This window comes from Venturia canescens, chromosome 4 (genome assembly GCF_019457755.1).
Source record: "Venturia canescens isolate UGA chromosome 4, ASM1945775v1, whole genome shotgun sequence".
In the NCBI taxonomy this organism is placed as follows: Eukaryota; Metazoa; Arthropoda; class Insecta; order Hymenoptera; family Ichneumonidae; genus Venturia; species Venturia canescens.
In genome coordinates this window covers 20396066-20415313 of record NC_057424.1, presented here as the reverse complement: position 1 = coordinate 20415313, position 19248 = coordinate 20396066, and the positions used below count along the sequence as shown (strand labels likewise).

Here is a 19248-nt window from a genome sequence, read left to right as displayed (position 1 = left end):
GTTTCAAAAACAATAAAAAAAAAAACGTGAAACTCCAGAAAATTCAGCAGCTAAATGTTACTGAGTTTCATTTCTGAAATTTAGCCGAATCAATTTTCTTCTCCTCATTCAATGCCGTATTAATCTAAGACTCAGTCTTTGAACTTTATTCATGCTCTCTGTACTCACACTTCATGCGAATGTTGACTGGATGACTCATAGATTCACCTACGGAGTTTCTCACGTGACAGGTGTAACCGCCGGAGTGGCTGAGCTTCAAGACCCTCAGTGTCAGAGTGTTTGCGGCTATGAGAGTATCAGCGGTCACGTCGTGTTCTAGTCGAGTGTTCTGAAATAGAGTCCTCTCGTTGGCTTACATGGCATACATTCACGATTCTCATCCCGAAATGATGTTTTTCCAGTTGTATTTCGTACACAAGTAAATTAAATTAGCATATTCGTGTTGCAGACATTAGTTAGAACCCTGGAAATTTGAGCTCGCAGAATACATAAACAAGCGTACAGAATATTTGGCAAGTAAAAAAGAGTTATTGAACTTCGAATTTGCGTCGAAACAATCGTTCCATTCTAAAGATCGCATTAGTGAAATACAGCCAACGAAATTTTCGCCCAATAGCCCAATATTATTGATATTGACAAAGAATCCCGAGCAATAATTCAAATCTGGCTCGCAGTGGGAAACGATACAAAGATGACAAATGATAAGTAAATATCGATTGTGCATAAATCAATATAGTTATTTTCATAGCGACCGCGATACGCAACCGCAATTGTACAATCGACGAAATAATTGTGGCTTGTATTTGAGCGTCGTGAATGAATACCGAAATGAAGTGTGGGGGATAACTTAGTGGATGACGTTATTAAATATTCGATGAATGCGATCGAGAGCTGTACAACAACAAAAGCACACGGAAGGCGATATTAAATAAATGACGATTCGGGGCAATGATGATAGAATAATGAATCGAGTGTGGTTCGGTGGTGTATGCGACAACAAGTTTCAAATTGAATGATAACGGCCTCACGGGAAAAGTGGGAGTCGGAGAAAGCCCGGCGCAGGAAGAGAGAGGCGCAGCGGGACCGGATTTCGCATGAAATATCGAGCATCCTCGATATTTGCATATTAATTAGGAAGACCAGAACGACGTACGTATTTCCTGTGAATATGAGAGAGCTTTCAATTCTCGATAGCGTTTGTTTGTAGTCCGGGAAACGCGAGCGTAAATATTACGCGAAAACGATCGGTACTATGGGATGATGCGAATAACGTGATACAGAGATTGCGAGCAAGCCTCGAGCGCTTCGAAGTTACGGCAAAGGATTAAGCCCGTACAGAGAATTGGTTTGTCAGAGATACCTACATGCTTCTCTGTGTTTTCTATTCTCTCGTTTACTATTGGCCTGCGTGAATTCGTGTACACAAATATATGCATAGATGAAGTCCATTCACTGCGTTTACACCACAATAAAGCTTATAAAAGTTGCGCACTATTATGCTTGCCTGAGAACAAATCGACAATAATGCCACTGAACAATACGAATGCTGAATTTCATTCAAATATTTTCGACCATTTCCACCCATGCTCGACTCCATCATTCGCTCCATTACTCTCTCGGATAGGATCACGAGTATTTTGAGCGCGTGGGTGTCTAAAAAATAATTGAAAACCACCTGGCTGCATACTATTTTTGACAGGTATTTATGCGTTCGTCATAAATCGCGTTTTCCCATGGGATCGTGGCCGCAATATCCTCATAAAACTAGCCGATGAAAAATCCTTACGATTTTCTAGTCCAGAATTTTTCGTAATTCGAGCATCAGCTCATTTATCGTGATGTCCGTCACGATTCGGTGCTGGCGAACCGAGAAGTTTTTAGTGCCGATCCGGACCGACGCAGATCGAATGCGCCCCTTTTATAGACCATGAGGGAATGGAAGATTGTTGATAAAAAACGGGCGAAGATCATCAAAAATAAGAAGATTTATGCACGACCCTTTCGATTCTAGCAGTCCCGGGCAGAGACTTTACGCGCGCATATCCAAGGAGCTCGCTGTTGGCTCAGTATATAGTTGCGGGATCTCAGACTCGAGACGTGCCTCCTTTACGTTCTGCACTCGTTATCACCGATGTGGTAATACTTTTAATGGGAAAACTTGTAACGCTTATCGAACGAAATACCTAGGAAACGAGTAGTGGAACGAAAACTGAGCGCGCGTATATGCTGCTACGGGAGGAATTAAGGCGAAGAATGAGGGAGAACGAGAAAGAAAGGGAGAGAACGAGACGACGAAAACGGAGAAGAAAAACAATGAGTATTAGCGGGTGAAATAAAAAGAATACAACGAAACTCGCTAGAGAAGTGTACCACTCTTGGAAAGTGTCAGAGATATCGCGCTTCTCCGTCTTTTCAGTTGAACTGAAACATTCTCTTCTCGTTCCCTTCTTTTCTGTGAATCTCTCCACGCTGCGATGTCGAATAGATTTACTTTCGCGCATTCCTTATTCGAGTGAATCACTGCTTTGACGTTTTTCTATCACGAGGATCAACAATCGAATGAAAATCATGACAATATGTTGAATAACGAAAGGTGAAATGTCGCGGTTACGTACCGTGAGTGCAGCCATTGTTTCCCTTTATTCCGAAGCCTTTATTTCGTTCGTGAAAAGAAAAAAACGCGATTGTAAACGAGAGGTAAATAAAAGCGAAGGAAATGGAGAAAAAAATATGGACTCGTCGCGGCGGCTCCGATATACACCAATATCGATTTCAAATGTGTGCCAGTACATTAAAATACTCATAAACGGAAACGGAAAACTTGGAATATCGTGCTGAAGCAAATCGACCGGAGTCTCTCGAGGTTATACCTCTTTCGCTGCGTTTATTCACCACCCTTGCCACTTTTACCTCCACTGGCTCTTGGATCACGAGGTCTTTGAGTTTGCTTCGTAAATCGCGAACCATTTGAAATAACAAGTGGGATTTTCTTACAGCTAAAAACGAGGTCGTAAAAAACGTTGCTCCATGGCTACCATTACTTTTCTGTGCTGTGAAAAAGATGAAAGAATTGAAGGGATATTACGAATTTTAAACGAGTGTATTCTCAGCGATGTCAAAGCGAGAGAAAGTATCTTAAAAGTCAATTGAAACTTTCTTTCTATCAGAATAACCGGAACTTCGTAATGAAGCAATTCAGCCACAGAATAACCATCGTCACGTGGATTTTTGAAGCACGCACAGAAATCCTACTTATCCACATATAGAATTCAGGATCGTGTCAACGTTCGATCATAATGAAAATCTCAAGAGAAAATCTACTCATGTGGAATCGAGCGATAATGATCCCCCTGTACAGCTTTTCCGTTCTCATTTACCGTTGATTTCGATATCGCTCAATGGCAATAACATCAGCAACAAAAATGATACTTTGAAGGGATTTTCACGCAAGATGAGTTTCAATCGATGAGCAGACAGGCCAGCTTCGTTCTCCCTCTGGCTCGCTTTACACGACTCTTCGAATTACGCGGACCGCTTGTTGTTTTTTATCTCCCTCGGGTATATGTATGCTCACGGATCGTTGCCCACGTCGCTTACTCTCCCCCCTCGGCCGTCATATTCGTTGCCTCTTGTGTGCTGTCAGTAGTTACACATCTACGGGTCATTAGACCATCAAAGCTCTGGAGCATCGCCGCTGCTTGCCGCGCTTATTTTCCGCAGGAGACTTCAATGAAAAATATACATTTGTCGGGCTCCTCGCGAGCTTTTTGTTTTCACTTGAATCCCAACGTTCGAGTGATTTAGCAAAACGATAGACTTTCTCACGAAAACTTAAGAAAAGAATATTAAGAATCATCGAAAAGACAATTGCTGTACCAAACCCTGTTGAGTCAGGACGGAAGATTAAAAATCAAACGTTCATCCATAGAAGATTCAGTGACCGAGGATTTTTCCTTCATTCAGTTAATTGACCGAACTTCTGAATGCGCTTCGGCAATACCAGCGAAGCATCGCGACGGGGAGGAGCGCACGATTCACAAGTAAATATATGTAATGAGATGCAATCGAGTGGGATATTGATGGAAATGATATTGACACGATATCAGCTACTTTGAACTTGCACCGATCCCGTCGGTATCTGATTTCCTGTTTTTCCTTGGATCTAATCAAAGTATCATATATTTTGGACGTGTTTCAGCAGATTTATAAATGTTTGATCGCAAGAGGTTTACCGACACATGTTTACACAGAAGGTGAAAAGGAGAAACAAGTAGAAGAGACGGAGGGAGGGAGAGAGAAAGAGAGAGAGAGAGAGAGCAGGTCATCTGTGACACTCGCACCCACACACAGACGTGAAACTTTTGGTAACCTCGTTGCAACCGATGTTTCGTCATTACGGTGAAGTGCCAGTTTCGGCAAGCTGACCAAGACATTGATTGAGCTTGGCAAGGGACGTGAGCTATGTCACTTGGTAGTGGCTCATTTCCTTGGAATTCTCTCGCGGCAGACCAGCCTCATCTGGTATATGGCACGTATACAACGTGCAACGATCAACACACAGCGCAGAAGAGGGTACCAGCGTCAAATTAAATGCCCCAGACACGTATAATGCAGTCAGCCAGCGGGGGATTAGGATAAAGAGCGACAGAGCGAGTGAGCACGAGGAGCCGAGTTGGGAAAGAGGGAAACGACGGAATGGGAATAAGGCGGGAGTATAATGCGTATTAAAGGCTCGCAGGTTCTTCAACCCTTGTTCTCCAACCCACATACAGCCTCCGGAGTGGTTACCACTTTGCAGAACCTCAAGACGCCGAGAGCGAAGCCCGACTGACGAATAATTTCTCTTGGGGGTCGACTGTTTAACTCTTTCTTTTCTCCCCCAATCTTTCCTCTTTCTTCTCTTTCAATTTACTCGTCTCGTTCTATCTTTCTTTCTTCCCTTCTTCTCCTCTACTCTCTGCACGTTTATACTACCGAAATGGAAATTTCTTGAAGCATTATTTGCAACTAGTCTCAGCAATATACCCATTCGAGTGCTCAGCTTCAAATGAATTAATTCACGCCTTCACGCTCGAAACCGGGAATTTTATGTACTGAAGTCTCCTTCCCATTTCATCGTATTTGTGATGAAAAAAATGAGGGGAACGAACGTTGCTTCACGTTAACCATTCGAAATGTGTCACGATCATCGTCGCGCAAAACACCATTTTGTTTAGCCTACACTTTCCATTCGCATATATAATGGCGTAATTTTCATGCAAACATGAATTTGTGTCACGAAACAAAAATTGAAAAGGTTCAGGTACTGTCTCACGCCGTTGCGCCGAGAGATACTGTCTCTATTTTATGGAGTGTGAAGGATCTTAAGAAGAGAATGGGCTATAAATGGTTTTCCAGAGAATAGAAAAAATGGAATCCGAAACGTTCGAGCGTGAGCGGTGAAAGTATACAACGTTGAAAGAACGAAGAAATTCACGCAGCAAAGGGGGGGAAGGCGTTGGGGTGCGGAGGTGGAAAGTGTACTTGAATACGGGGACAGCAAGTAGGAAAGAAGACGAGGAGGATAAGAGAGTGAGAGAACGGCGGAGGGGGAGTTTCCCGAGCACTCACCGGCCCGGTTCGCTTGTGACTCGAATAATAAATATGTATGCCGTCGTGGGGCATTAGCGGGAAAGTAATTCCGCCCTTAGAGAATTGCAAAAACTTGCGGTTTTCAAGCTAAAGAGAGGAAAAGATGGGAGCCAAGAAGAGACACTACGCGAAAGGGGATGTAAGCATTGTGAGAAACGTTTCGTGACCCAGAAGACGAGAGATGATGCATGGGGACGTATGTGCTGGGACGAGCACTCTGGAAAATCTCGCAAAGTGAAGGGCGAAGGATTTTTCCTGCTATACGTGCGGCGAAGGGGGAAAACGCTAATTCGACGAGTGCCAGAAAGTCGAGGAAAATTCTACAGCACTAGTGATCTTTCCATTAAGTTTATCGACATCGAAATCGCTTTTATTTTTCCAAGAGGAACGTGCAAATGTAGCGTAATCCTTCGAGTACTATTCACGAAATTAATACGTTGCGTTTGGATATCCAACGATTCTGAGAATTCCCTTCAGAGCAGTATTACAAAAACATTAACGTAATGAAGCCCATCGCAGAACTCCTGCGAACGTGTTTCAACCAAAACGCATTTGCCAGTCCGTGGATTTCATATAAACGATAACGATCTATGTATTATTTAGTAGGAGTGTATTATTCATTCGGAAGTGGACAATAAGTCGAAACCGTAAAACTTTAATGTTACAAAGTCCAGTAACAACAATCCTGAAAGGAGGTTTACCCTGTGACGAGTTTGTTCCCTCAGGCTCTTCACTCGCGGTTCGTGTACTTAGTTCATACAACGATTTCGGACTAATGGAACCGTGCAAATTTCATTTGAGGCTTTAGATGCACTTTGGTCAAGCAGGAGTTGTCTAATGAGCGGTCGAAGTCCCGACTGCCCTCGCTGTTCCTTCATCGAGGCATTCGAGAATTGATTATTCTGTCAAGTCCACGAGTACACGAAAGTTGGTGCAAGAGCATAAGCAAGTGGAGCGAAGACGACTGGCAAGAGGGAAGAGCAACGAAAATAAAAGAAGAGAAAAACAAATAGGTAAATCCAAAGTCGAAGAGGATAAAGAGGAAAAATACGAGCGAATAATGCACTGCAATAGGTTCGGACGTGTACACCAAAACGAGAATGATAAAGGCTGTGCCGACGACGAACCGGGCGCGCTTCTTAACAAGGAGAGTACGCTCGTGGTGCACATGCCGCCGAGACACTTGACAAGACTTTGCTGGCGGGCTGCTCTCCACGAATACAAAGTAGCGGTCGAGCGCGGTCGATGGTTCTCATCTTTTTACGAGTTCCCTGGAGATTTCTTTCTCGCCTCTCCCCCCGATGCAGTTCAGCTCGTGAGAAGACGTTCTGCAACGGTGGTGTCTTCTTGTCGCCTTCCACCCCCTCGCAGCGAAGAACCCTCCCTCGCGTATACCGCTCGCGTTTCACTTCGATATACTTTGCACACGCGACATTTAGCACCATCTCTAGTGCAAATTGTTCTAGTGCTCTAGATTGCTGCATAATTTACAATCCTTCCATCTCTTCAGTTCTTAGTCGCCCGAAGTGTCCTATGCATAGTGTCTTTTTGCTCCGGAGCTTGGCACCGAATATCCTCGAGAAAAGTAATTAGTGTAAGATGTTCCGGTATTGGGATCGAAAATTAATGAGGGATTCAGTCATTTATTTTGGGGCAAATTGATTCAGGAAATGGTGATTATTTGATTGCTTTCGTTCGAATTTTTATCGGGATGCGATCGTCCGAAATTTCCAGTTTTGAGGCGTTCCTCAAATTTACTCAGTCGAACGATGTAAAATTGACCTTTTTTTTTTAAAAGCCCACATGAATATGTATCCACAGGTTTTTCCTAATCGTCGTTCCCCTTACGCTGGCTCGACGCTTGTAATTGAGCATCATGAATATCGGTGTAGATCGTCGGCCTGAACGTGCACGACATGAAAGTGCTGGTGGTGCTGCTGCGTTTGTCCTGAAGCTGGCAGTATTGCAGTAAGTTATTATTTATTTGATTGAATTTCAAAAGCTTTGATAGCACAGATTGGTGAAGGCCAGAAATTCCAATAACGACGTTGACCGATTTCCGATAACACGGACCGAACAAACAAAGGGGTTGTCGAATTTCATTTGCTCGAGATAAAAAATTATCTCCGGGCAAATCGCACGGAAAGCGAGATAAAGGTGACACACATTGCGAAATAGCAAAGTTTATCGATAAAACGTATTTTTCATCATGGGCCGGTCTTTATAGACTCGTTTACGTGTGTACACCTCCCGCCACATTCTCCCTCCGGATATCCATTTTATTTTTCTTCTCTCCCAGCGTAAACTCGATCACTCGACCGTATCGAGTATTTGTATCCCGTGTTTTAGGGAACATTGAGCGAGTGATAAATCGCGCACAGTTAAGGACTACGCACATGTACGTACGATTTCCCCACGGCGAATTCGATCCCGATGTATTTACAATATTATTCACACTCGGGGGATCGCATAACTCAGGCACAGCTCGATATATTTTACAGTAGCTGATGACTCCGAGTTCTGGGAATGTCCGAAACCCAAAAGTCAATATTTGCAGAGTGAGAACGTGTCAAAAGTCTGGCCCCGGAAGTCCTTGATGACATTTTCATTTGACGCCCCATCGGGAGAGAAGAATGACCAAGTGTCAGCTGATCTCATACGTGGAAGGCAAAGTCACGGTTTTCATTGTTCAGACATATTGGCCCTCGCTAATTGAGCCATAAAAAATGAATGATCATTGGAAGAGAAACATCGAGGAGCACTTTTGTCCTGACTTATTCACGATCTCGTTATACGTTACAGTTTGGACAACATTTGAGCTCCATACATGAAGTTCCCGTTAAGCAGGCAAGACTTGGCAATTCCGGGTCGGACCGCGAATCCCTTAGTTTCCAACGTTTCCCCAACGGTTGGAGTTTTCGAAACACACCGGCTCAAAATTCATGGACTCACAGCGTCCAACAACGTATACATAGAGCGCTAAGTCTCGGTCAATTATTGCAGCGTTGTCCTGCGAAGGTTTATTCGATGGATTTGTAAGCACACGTTTCCAAGAACCACTCGTTTCTTGAATCGATGAATACTCTATGTTGGTAATCGCGTGTTCTTATTCAAAAAGTAATGAAACATTAACATGACGAGTTCACGTAGGTTCTGGGAAGCTTAAAATGAGATTTCCGAGCAAAACTACTGTAAATCAGGTCCGGCTTCATATTTCTGCAAGCAAATTTGCTGCAAAGTCCATCGTTCGATTAACATGAATTGGAGAGCTCGTTGAACAATCAATCGGTCGATACGCCGAGGGTTTTCGAAGTTCAAATTACCAAGGGGCTGTATGCATTTTCCAGGAATCGTGAACAAGGTCTATTGCTACGAGCCCCGGTGAATATTCGGTTTGAAAAATCCCTGAAAAATCGCTCATGTTCGTTGCAACGTACGCAACAGCTTCGGGTATTAAATCATCCATTTTGTGAGAATTTCCATCCGTAATTAATAAGGCTTCGCTATTCGCTTTGCAACGCTCTTACTTGTGACGTAAAGCCATAGTTTTCCATTCACAAATTGGCGAATTCTTCATTTCTATCTAATAAAAGAATTTCTCGTGCGGAGCTCGTCCCGGTTTTCATAAATTTCCGCTTGAAAATCTTGAGCATTTTCAAAAGCACGGTCGATGAACGTGAATTATTTATAAATTGAAAAATTCCCGAGCCAGGCAAGATGGATTTTATTCATATTGAATAAATACGTTGTTTGAAAGAAGAACACTTTAACCAACTTAGTTTATTTGTGCGCGCGATATACTTTACTCGGATGGAATAAATTTGTTTGCCTACAGTGCAAAAGCGTTTTCGTTTTTACCTGGTTGCGTTAAAAGCGCGCAACGATGAAAAGCATGCGGAGGCGAGATAGAGCGACGATGCGAAATAAATAGTAATAGAAGTGAGCAGGTGGGAGGGATCGCGAAGGGGGAAGAAAATTGAACGCGAACAAAGGACACAGCGAGAGAGAGAGGTGATTCGGGGATTGAGTCCCCGCGGAGCAGGGTTGCTCGAGAAATATATAGAGGTTTGAAGGTGAGAGGGAAAGATGTCATGATATTCCAGTGTGAATTCATCGAAAAGCACGTTCACGGTTAAGTAACGGTTATTATTCAATTTTCAACTCCAAAGCTTGCGTTTCCTTTGTTTTAGCATAAGCGCATGTATGTGTGAGCGTGTACAGGGTGTCGCGAGTTTGACGATCGATCGAACGTGAGCTTCGTTTCTCGGTGGAATTTCGAGCGGAAAATTCTAACGGGATTTTCTTGCAAAATTTTCAAAAATATACGAATGAGAAGGAAATCGTAAAAAGTACGAAATTATTCGTGATTATTCGCGGGGATGTTGTTTGCAAATGGGTCAACTCGTCGCTGCGGCCCTTTCAAGAAAATTTCTCTTCTCCAGGGCAATTTTATATTTCGCTGAAATATATTTCAATCGATCTCATCTTTTCTAACGCGATTCACATTGTCACGAGAAATAGTGAACGAGGGAGCATAAAGATAGAGAGATGATAGAGGACACTTGGAAAGTGAACGAGATACGTTCTATTTCCTTTTTCGTCTGTATCACGCGTCAAGGAGAATTGAACGCGCGTCGTTTCACGATGATACACGCCCACACAGACACAGACGCGCTCGCGCACAGAGCCGCATGAGAAAATGAGAAAAATACTCACATTGTGATACCAAACGATACTCGTGGGTGGTGGATTGCTCTGGATGTCGCAAACCAATTTTAGATCGTCACCCTCCCGCAAGGTGTCCAGGACGTATCCTACTGCTAGATGCGCATTGACGACCGGTGCGTCTGTGGATGAACATACAAATGGAAAAGTTCAGTGAAATGTTCTGCATTTCCGCGAGGCTGAATTATTGTTCGAAAAAAACTTTGTGTAAACGAAATAATGGGTTCTAGACGAGCTAGTACGGCGCTTATTGAAACTCCGTAAAATCACTTCGTCCATTACGGTTGGGACGATTTTCAAAGAGGATTAATGTTTCAAATTACTTTACAAAATGAGCTCGTTCGTGGATTTTCATAATCTTCCAATCCTTGTGGAGAGGCGCCTTTTACATCTTGTTATTAATAACTCGGGATGCTGCGTTATCAAAACAATATTGATGATGCAACGTACGTATGGATTGTAATAATTTGTGAGCCGTGAATATGGCTGATAGAACGAAAAGTTCCAAAACCTCAGGTAGCCTAAATCCATCCAAGCGTGCATATATTCACCATAAAAGCCACATCACGAATTTCTCCCCCCTCTCGTTCTCGCTGTACTTCTCTGCCCCATTTTGTAGTTCGATGTAGCGAGCTAAAACAGCACATAGGCGAACGAGCTAGTCCTGTAAGAGTGGAGCGAGACGGAAAATAAGCGCGTACGATAATTGCTTGTGTAATTGCTTACATCACTCCTTGCCGGTAATTTGCTGGGAGGAGCCGAGAGAGTTTCGAGTCACGAGAGAGAATATTTCGATTTTCGTAGAGAGTTGAAAATCTACCGGGACGAGAATTGAAGGCTCGGAGAGAATTCGGCTCCCCGAATTCGTCATTTATATATTGTAAAGATTTGAGGTGTACTGCGAGTGGCTAAAGCCACAGTTCTGATTGCGAAAACTTGTCGCAACGAAAGAAAAAGTTTTTTACATTTTCATTCTCGCGCAGATAAAACAATATCCGGAATTTTGGATCATTCTTCTTCGGATGAAAAAGCAAATAATTGTCGTGGGCTGTGCAGTCTCTAGAGAACTTTCGAGCTTCGATTTTGATTTCTGATTATGACTGCCGGTGCGAAACCCTAAATTGAAGACACTTTCTAAGGGTCGAATTCCAGTTTTGTTAATTAGCTTCCGACTTTTCTCCACTAATTTCGCGCGCGACGTGAACGCGGACAGACTAACGACGGAAAAAACCATACGAGCGATGCTCGTCTCAGAGTGCAAGCTGAGAGAGCGAAATTTTAATCCTCATTTTCTAACTCAGTCCAACCCTTCTTTCTATTTTTCTTTTCATCTCTGCAAGTATATATTTGGCTTCCACAATAGCGAAGACGGCAATGTAAGTTCAGACTTGTACGCCTTCTTATGGCTTTAATTAAAACGATGTCATCTCACAAGGAGTTTCGCTAGTCGCGGGACAGAAATAAACCTTGCAAGAAATAACGAAGGGCATGCTGTGCTGGCCCAGACTTTTTAAACTCTGATTCACTCAGAAAGATGAAAATCATAGATACGAATGGTGTTTACCGAGTTTTTTCTCTCCCTCCTGTTTTGCCCATGTCAGACCGAGGCTCTACCGGCGAAGGAGAGCCAACCGTGACACCAGGTACTGGACTAAACCGCCTCGCAAACCTATCCGAGATTACGAATCTTGGTGCGGTGCTTCGCGCAAAATCTTGTCGGATGTGCATCAACCTAGGCACTGGATAGAGTGGAAGTGGCGGAAGAACGCCAAAGTCTCGTAAAAAAAAGGAGTAACAAGGGATCGGGAGAAAGAGAGAAAAGGCGAAAAAAGCTTGCTAGATCACATTTTACGAGGAGAATTCTCCGTTTGCCCGCAGAGCGAGCGTACACTCCATCTGCCAGCAGGTGGGTAGATGGAGGTATAACTTCATTTCCCTCTTCACTCCGCCGGAACTTTTGCCCCGTCTCTTGTCGTTCCTTCTCGTTTTACTCTCGGGTTTTCTCTTATTCATCGTCTATTCTCGCGACTCTCTTATCCTGCTCATTTTTTTATTCTCTTATTTCGCATCCCCTTTGCGTGAAATCCCTTACGCCCCACGAAAGCTCAACCTTCGCGAAACGTTATTTACTCGCGTACATTTTTTTTAGAACACTCGTCTTCTTCCATCTCGACGCATACCGAACTTCATCTGTTTATACACACACTTTCACAATCTTTCTCTTTTTTCTCTCTTTCCTTCCCGATCCCCCCACCCCACCGGTTATGAGAATTTCAAAACTCGATCCCACCGGGTATTTAAACGGACTAAGACTTCGTAGCTCGGAGCGTTTTCTTTTTTGTCTCCTCCTCGCGAAATCCACCCTTCCGAATCCCTTTGCGTTTATAACTTCGAGTGAATGATGCTCCGCTGGTAGCTTCCGTACGAATATAAGCATTTTTCCCCCTCTCGAATTAAGCGTAACTTTTGACTCTTTTACCAGTTTGGAGGGAGGAGCAGAACCAAGTTCGAGTTATACTTTCAAGTAACAGGTTTCTTATCTCTTCTCGAGATGCCACGAAACTCGTACTTTTTTTCGTCTCCCCCAAGGGGCTAATCCAACAACGAGGGAGACTCGTATTTTTGAATGAACATGCTCCACCACCGAGAAACATTCCGCAAGACATTTTTCGAAGGAGCTGACGAGAACGTTCAAATAAAAGTAGATGGAACACCAAAAGTGTAGTACAAATTAACAAGTGTCCCTCTGGGGGATAAAGTAAAAGAGAAATTAATCAAACGCTTGCTTTATTCATGTCGAAAAGATTCTGAAGGGAGAGACTTGAATATATGTAGCGAAACAATCGACTACCTGTAAATCTGTTAAGTTAACATTTGCAAGTCTGAAGCAGCGATAATCAACTTCGTAACTGAAGGAATAATTTTTTTTCAATAGTAAGCTTGTCGTGAGACTCAATGGAAATAAATTCGTCACTGATTGGGTCGCCAACAGCACAGTTTATATTCCCGATGATTTATTTGTGATTTTCCAAGTCAAAGGATCCCACACTTTAAAAATATTTTCGAAGTAAACGCTGAGAGTGGCTGCTGGAAGGTGACAGCTTCACGGGGCGATAATCGTTGAGAAAATTCAGTCGAACGATTTCGTACTAGAAATTTGGCCGTTTCGTCAATCGCGTAGCTCGATTTTCGTGTGTGTGTGTGTGTGGCGAAATGGTCAATTCGCGAAAGCTCATTTGCGTACGTGTTTCAGAAAAGATAAAGAAAAATGAAAAGAAAAAGAAAAAAGTAACGGCCGTGTTGGTGAGATCGACGGAGTTCTCACTGGTAAGAGGAGGCGATAGTTCTCTGCTGAAACGACAGTGACACGTTCCTTCTCTTACGTATACAACCTGGAGACTCGCCTTCTCTATCAAAATGCAAACGGCCAATCTCGAGTCTGATCAGCTAGGCGATCCCAATTCTGCAGGGTAGCTCGACCAGACACGATCAGGAGAATCCAGACGGGTGAAGACAACTTTGTGAAAGTTTCGTTGAGTTTGGAAATGTATACTTGGTAGTTGAACAGCGGTTGCCGCTTTCCTCTCCTCTCGCTCCCTCTCTCGCGCACGCGATGCACTTTCTTTCCCAGTCTTTCTCCGATCCTCGTATACGAACCACGTGCATTTTTCCGGAGAATAAAACTATACCGAATTATATATATCACTTTATTATCCGTAGCAATGCGGCAGTAGCGTAGCATCAGCGAGTGGTACAGAGTTGACTAGGTCATTCGTGTTCAAAACCAGCGGAAAAGCTCGGGCAAACCCAGGAAGGCATTACCCCAAGAATCTTTCGTAAATTCGAGCTCACCGCTGAAATTTTACCACAAGCTCTACTCGATTGGGGCATCCACGAGAAAAAAGGAAATCCATGCTCACGATATTGTTGGAAATTTTATGAGAGCGAACGAAAGGAAATAGAGGAAGCTACAGACGACGAATACCAATATTCGTCGCTATCAAGATTCAACGTCGCGGCATCCAAAGATGCCAATTAATTGACCTTCCAAATTGCTTCATGAAGTATGGGATCCTCTGGCCTGATAACATTTGTTTTCCGAGCGTGGATACTCACGTTTTTTATCAGATGGCCAATGGCCAGCGTAGGTAACAGTACGATTGTTGGATCGATGTTTCTGTCATGAAGGTCGCTTCACGGTTTTTGAATAATGTCGTTTTCACGCTCCCGGAAACACGAACGTCTGCCGGGGGAGATTTACGTTAAAATTTTTCAACCACCGATTCTCACAGATTCTAAAAGAACGTTAGTCGATTGAATCCGGTGGATTATCAACGAATTTAGGGCCAAAGGTTTGCGATAATTCGATGAGCTGATTGTTCAGTGGGATTGGATGAGAAAAACGCAAAATTTCCATCTGGCCTGAGTCGAGCGGAGCTCCAGAGCGAAGCAGAGCATCGGCACATAGCGCGTGTATATACATTTGACCGCAACTCTACTCGAGCAGATCTCGCGTTGGACCCCTCGGGTGTAGGAGCGACTAGTTTGTACGAGAAACACGGTTGAGACGCAACTCAGCAACCCAAATTCGATGAACGCAACTCTCCGTTTCTCGGGCGAGCAAAAGAACAGAGAACGCAAATGGCCGGAGTAGGATAAGGAGAAAGGAACGGAGGGAGTGGGAAGATGGAAGATGAGAGAAGCGGAGAAGGAACCGGCTCGAAGTTCTAACCAATTTATGAACGCGGCAGTCTGACACGACATTGCACTATGCACCCGAAGCTCTCATCCTCGTTGTCGTAGAATAGCGATTCGAGGAACGAGGAAGCTCAAGCGTTGCCGGTTCGCGCGAGCTCGAGCTTTCGCCCTGGTATGTTCATCTGCTCTACAACGAACTTTCCTGCGCGTGAGACTTTCCCCGTTGAACATTCTGAGAGCAGCACGTGGTATGGAGAAGAGAAGGGGTAGGATCGGACTCCTGTCTCTTATCCCGTTCTTCACCAGGATAGCTCCGCAATCTTTGGCTTATATTCGTCCTCTTTGATTCCGGTTATATGATTAAGCTTCGTTGGCTTCCGTACACGGATAATCCAGCGGCTAAACTAAAGCTGAAAAACCACGAGAGCCACCAAGAACATTTTCTCGTTCGATTTTCACGAGCGTGTAACAAAGTTGCTGCTTGTTTTGAGATCGTTTGATTAGTAGTTCAAATATAAGCTGCCACGTGACTACTCCCACCCTGCGCAGTCCCTGTACTTTCTCCCTGTCAACAGAGGCCAGCAACATACGCGCGAGTGAAACGAACGAATCTCCAGGTCGAGTGTTACTCTCGTGGGATCGTGTTTCAGGTGTACTCTAATCACAGAGTCGACAGAGAGTATTGTCTGAAAGCACAAAGCACGTATATCCCGTTAGAGCTACGGAACCGCAGGAAGTTTTACTCTCCAGGCGGGATTGTCGCTTTGTCTACTGCACTACCTACTGTTGAGAGTCAACGCGTAAGGCCAGCCGGAAAATGCCACTCGCTGTACAAACAAGTTCGTCGCGGTTTCAACACGCGAATCATCCTCAGCGATACAACACTCGCTTCGGCTATAAGGAAGCATCTCGAGGATAGAAAATAAACACTGAGTCAGCCCAGAAGAATATTCGACTCGAAGAGTTTTCACTTCGGGGAAGGAGGAACCCCCATGGAATCAGGAATGACTCGAAAATCTTAGGATCGAAGCTTTATACGACGAGTTTGTCTAAACGCAGACTCGAAAAAGTGCAGGTTCATCGATTATTCACCAAATGAATGAAATGGAAAAGTGGTCCAGATATGAACTCGGCTATGATGCTCCGTTATCACCGGATTGAGGAAGCTTTTTTATTACTCGCATGGATCACACATTGTCACGAAGCATGTTTATTTCACATTTCATCGGAAATGCAGCGCTTTTTTCTCCTTTTATTGAAAGGCCGGGGCATTGAAACGCTGCCAGCCACGTATTCTCGGGAAAATAGAGAGAAAAGTTGAAAAGCTGTAGCGAAGAGATAACGCATTTGTATTTTATATCTATATATATTTATAGGTAGAGGTACTCACAGGCAACACGAAGGATCCTCGTCTCTTTGAGATCGCCACCGGGGAAATTGTGGTTCACGGCTGTGCAGGTGAGCTCCTTGCCATCGTCCTCGCGATCAAGCACAAGAGCGAGCTTGCTGACCGTGGAATTGCTTCTCTGGGTTGTGGCTACGAGGGGATCCTTGAATTTCATACCACCGAGGCTCCATGCTATCGTTGCTGCCGGTGAACTACCCCATGTTTCGCATTTTGCTGCTAAAGGACGGCCTGCCATTATCTGATCTTCGTGCAAGTAAATTCTAACACTTGCCGGCTTCACTGTGAATTTAAAAAAAAAAAATATATAAATTAGAATTTGAATTTCCATATTAGCGGATCACTGCTCTCGAAATCGCGTTAACTTTTCTAACCCTTTTAGCTAATTTCATTTTGTTCCGAGCCAAGAATCTTTTCAGGTGGTGCTCCAATCCGTTAATTATTTAGTGGAACACGCGAATATTATTGGAGCTTCAAGCGAAATGAAAAAATTGTGCATTTTAAAAATAGCACGCTCTTTCGAGTATTGGAAAATTTGAAAGCGAAAGCATAAGAATCTAGATTTTTTTAACAGCAACAAAACTACCTCCGTTAGAAGCGAAAGAACATAAAAACAGTAAGTGAAAAATAGACGTATGATTGCAGTATCTACTCGGTACGGTACTCGTGTGGTGGATGAAAAAAGCCTCGAGCATCGAGCATTCAGAGACGGTGCATGTACTTTGTCCCTCGTCCCTACAGATTTATGGGACGAATCTTACGGTTGCGCGGCATACGAGAATATTATATTGGCCATAGCACGGTGGGAGTTTATGAGTAAAACTACTGCACGTAAAGTAGTACAACTGGAGGTTCGAGGAAACCTAGAAACGCGCATATCGCGCCAGCCAGACATAATCCAACAGAAACATCCAACAGTACATACAGAACCCGTATCTTTCGGTACAGAGCACTCGAGAAAGAGAAAATCGTAAAGTTCTCCGTGCAAAATATTTTCGTTATGTGTACATCGAAAAAGGATAGCTATTCGGCATGCACTACTGCTTCAAAAGATATTTCAAAGCAGCGTGAATAATACATTCCAAAAAATCGTGGAAACCTTTTTAGTTTTCAAGTAGCTCTTAAACAAATCACTCAAATATTTCGCATCGAGATTCAACGAGGAACATTACAGTCGCAATTCATTTCGACCACCGCATTAATGATTTACGAAACTGTTATTTCTGCATATCTTGATTGCTTTTCCTCACATCACACGTTGCGGAACGGAATCGTTGAATTTCGAAATCCGAGCTGGGGAAATTCCCTGTCATTGGCAAAACAAAGAAATAACTCGCCTTTCAACAGCGAGGCAGAGTAATGAGGGAAGAGTCACTCGGGAGAGTTTCGAGGAAGCGGAGTGATATGAGAAAACTTGGATAGTAGAATTTTTATTGGGGCTGGATAAACAGATTTTCAGGGGAATGAGCACGATAAAAAGTCTCGGATCGCAGGTTTGTTGCTTCATAAGTGTAAAAGGTGAAGAAGCACGACGAAGGAAATTATTGGAAGAGCGGGGGCTTGGGGCAACTCAGCACGGTAGCAATCAAGCGTGAATTAAGAAATCCTGAGTTGATCGGTGCCACGGGAATTTGGAATGGCCCAGCTCAAGAACTGAAAGTGGGGTAGAAAATTCTTGGTAAATGGAGGATTACCGATGTGAGAAAAAGCAGGGGAATGCGGTAAGAAGCTTACAATACAAAGACAGTGAGAGACATAGAAAGGAGATGATGAGAGTTGCGTTGGAAATTGAAGTTGATCGGAATGAAGCAAATGGATGGAGAAGCTGCCAGGAGGAAACGACGACGGCTTATCCGGGACGCAAAAACGAATGTAGACCTCGTTGACGCTTTCTTGATCCCTCGTGTGTCCGATGACCCTTGAGTCGCGTCTCAGCCAAACCAAATCGAAAAACCTTCCATATACTTGGAGCAGGACGTAAGAGGAGAGTAAAAGATACGAATAAAAAGCGAAGGAGAGAGGGAGAGGAAGAGAAAAGGATGAGTCTTGAAATTTTAGACGCCACGAGGGAACGGCTTTACGATCCTTGCAGGTCGAACATTCGACTATTTGACTCGATTGAACCAGTGAAAATGGAGCTCGGTGCTAGAGATGTATAGGATCGTATCAACGAGAATGTGTTTAAGAAAACAAGGATATAAGAGTGCTTGTACGAAGAGCATCGAATACTCAGGAAAAGAGAGGAAATATGTGAATAGATGAAGAGTAAGCTCTGATAATGTTGAACGCCTTTGATGCCGATCGATAGTCACGGGGATGAATAATATTCGTATACCATCCCAGGTTTTTGATAGAACGTATACCGAATTGATCCTTCGATATTTGTAACGCTCATTCGAGCAGCCAAGAACGAGTTATTTCAGAGACATGACTCACAATTGTCTTTAGTTCAAGGTGACATTTATGGGTGTTTTATTTTCTTTGAGTCTTCCACCGCGGTGTCATTCCAATTGCGCGTAACACGAACGGGAGCCGGAGAGTCTGGGAATATACTATATAGTCTAGAATGACTGGCGTTAATTTCTCTCTTTAAGCTCAATGGCTAAACGAGAAAGTTCACTCTCCGAGTGAGATAGAGAAAGGGAAAGGGATCTCAAACACGGAGTTTCCGTCACCGACGTAGTTTCTGGGCCACGATGGGGAGCTTTCGGTTCGTCGCTTTCTTCATTCTAGGTGCTTTCCACCTCGGTCTACGAGCAACTCTTTCTCTTTTAGGAGAGCCAGCCCAT

The 19248-nt window shown here is 43.7% G+C and overlaps 1 protein-coding gene across 1 annotated transcript in view; it reads right to left on the bottom strand.

The window, feature by feature from the left end:
• side (sidestep) overlaps positions 1-19248 on the bottom strand; it is an 84376-nt gene that overhangs the window by 10284 nt on the left and 54844 nt on the right. The window contains exons 7-9 of the mRNA XM_043416508.1: positions 16445-16741; positions 10348-10478; positions 169-328 (exon numbers count right to left, since the gene is read on the bottom strand). Coding sequence (XP_043272443.1) covers positions 169-328; positions 10348-10478; positions 16445-16741 — 588 coding nt within the window. The remainder of the gene's footprint in view (positions 1-168; positions 329-10347; positions 10479-16444; positions 16742-19248) is intronic.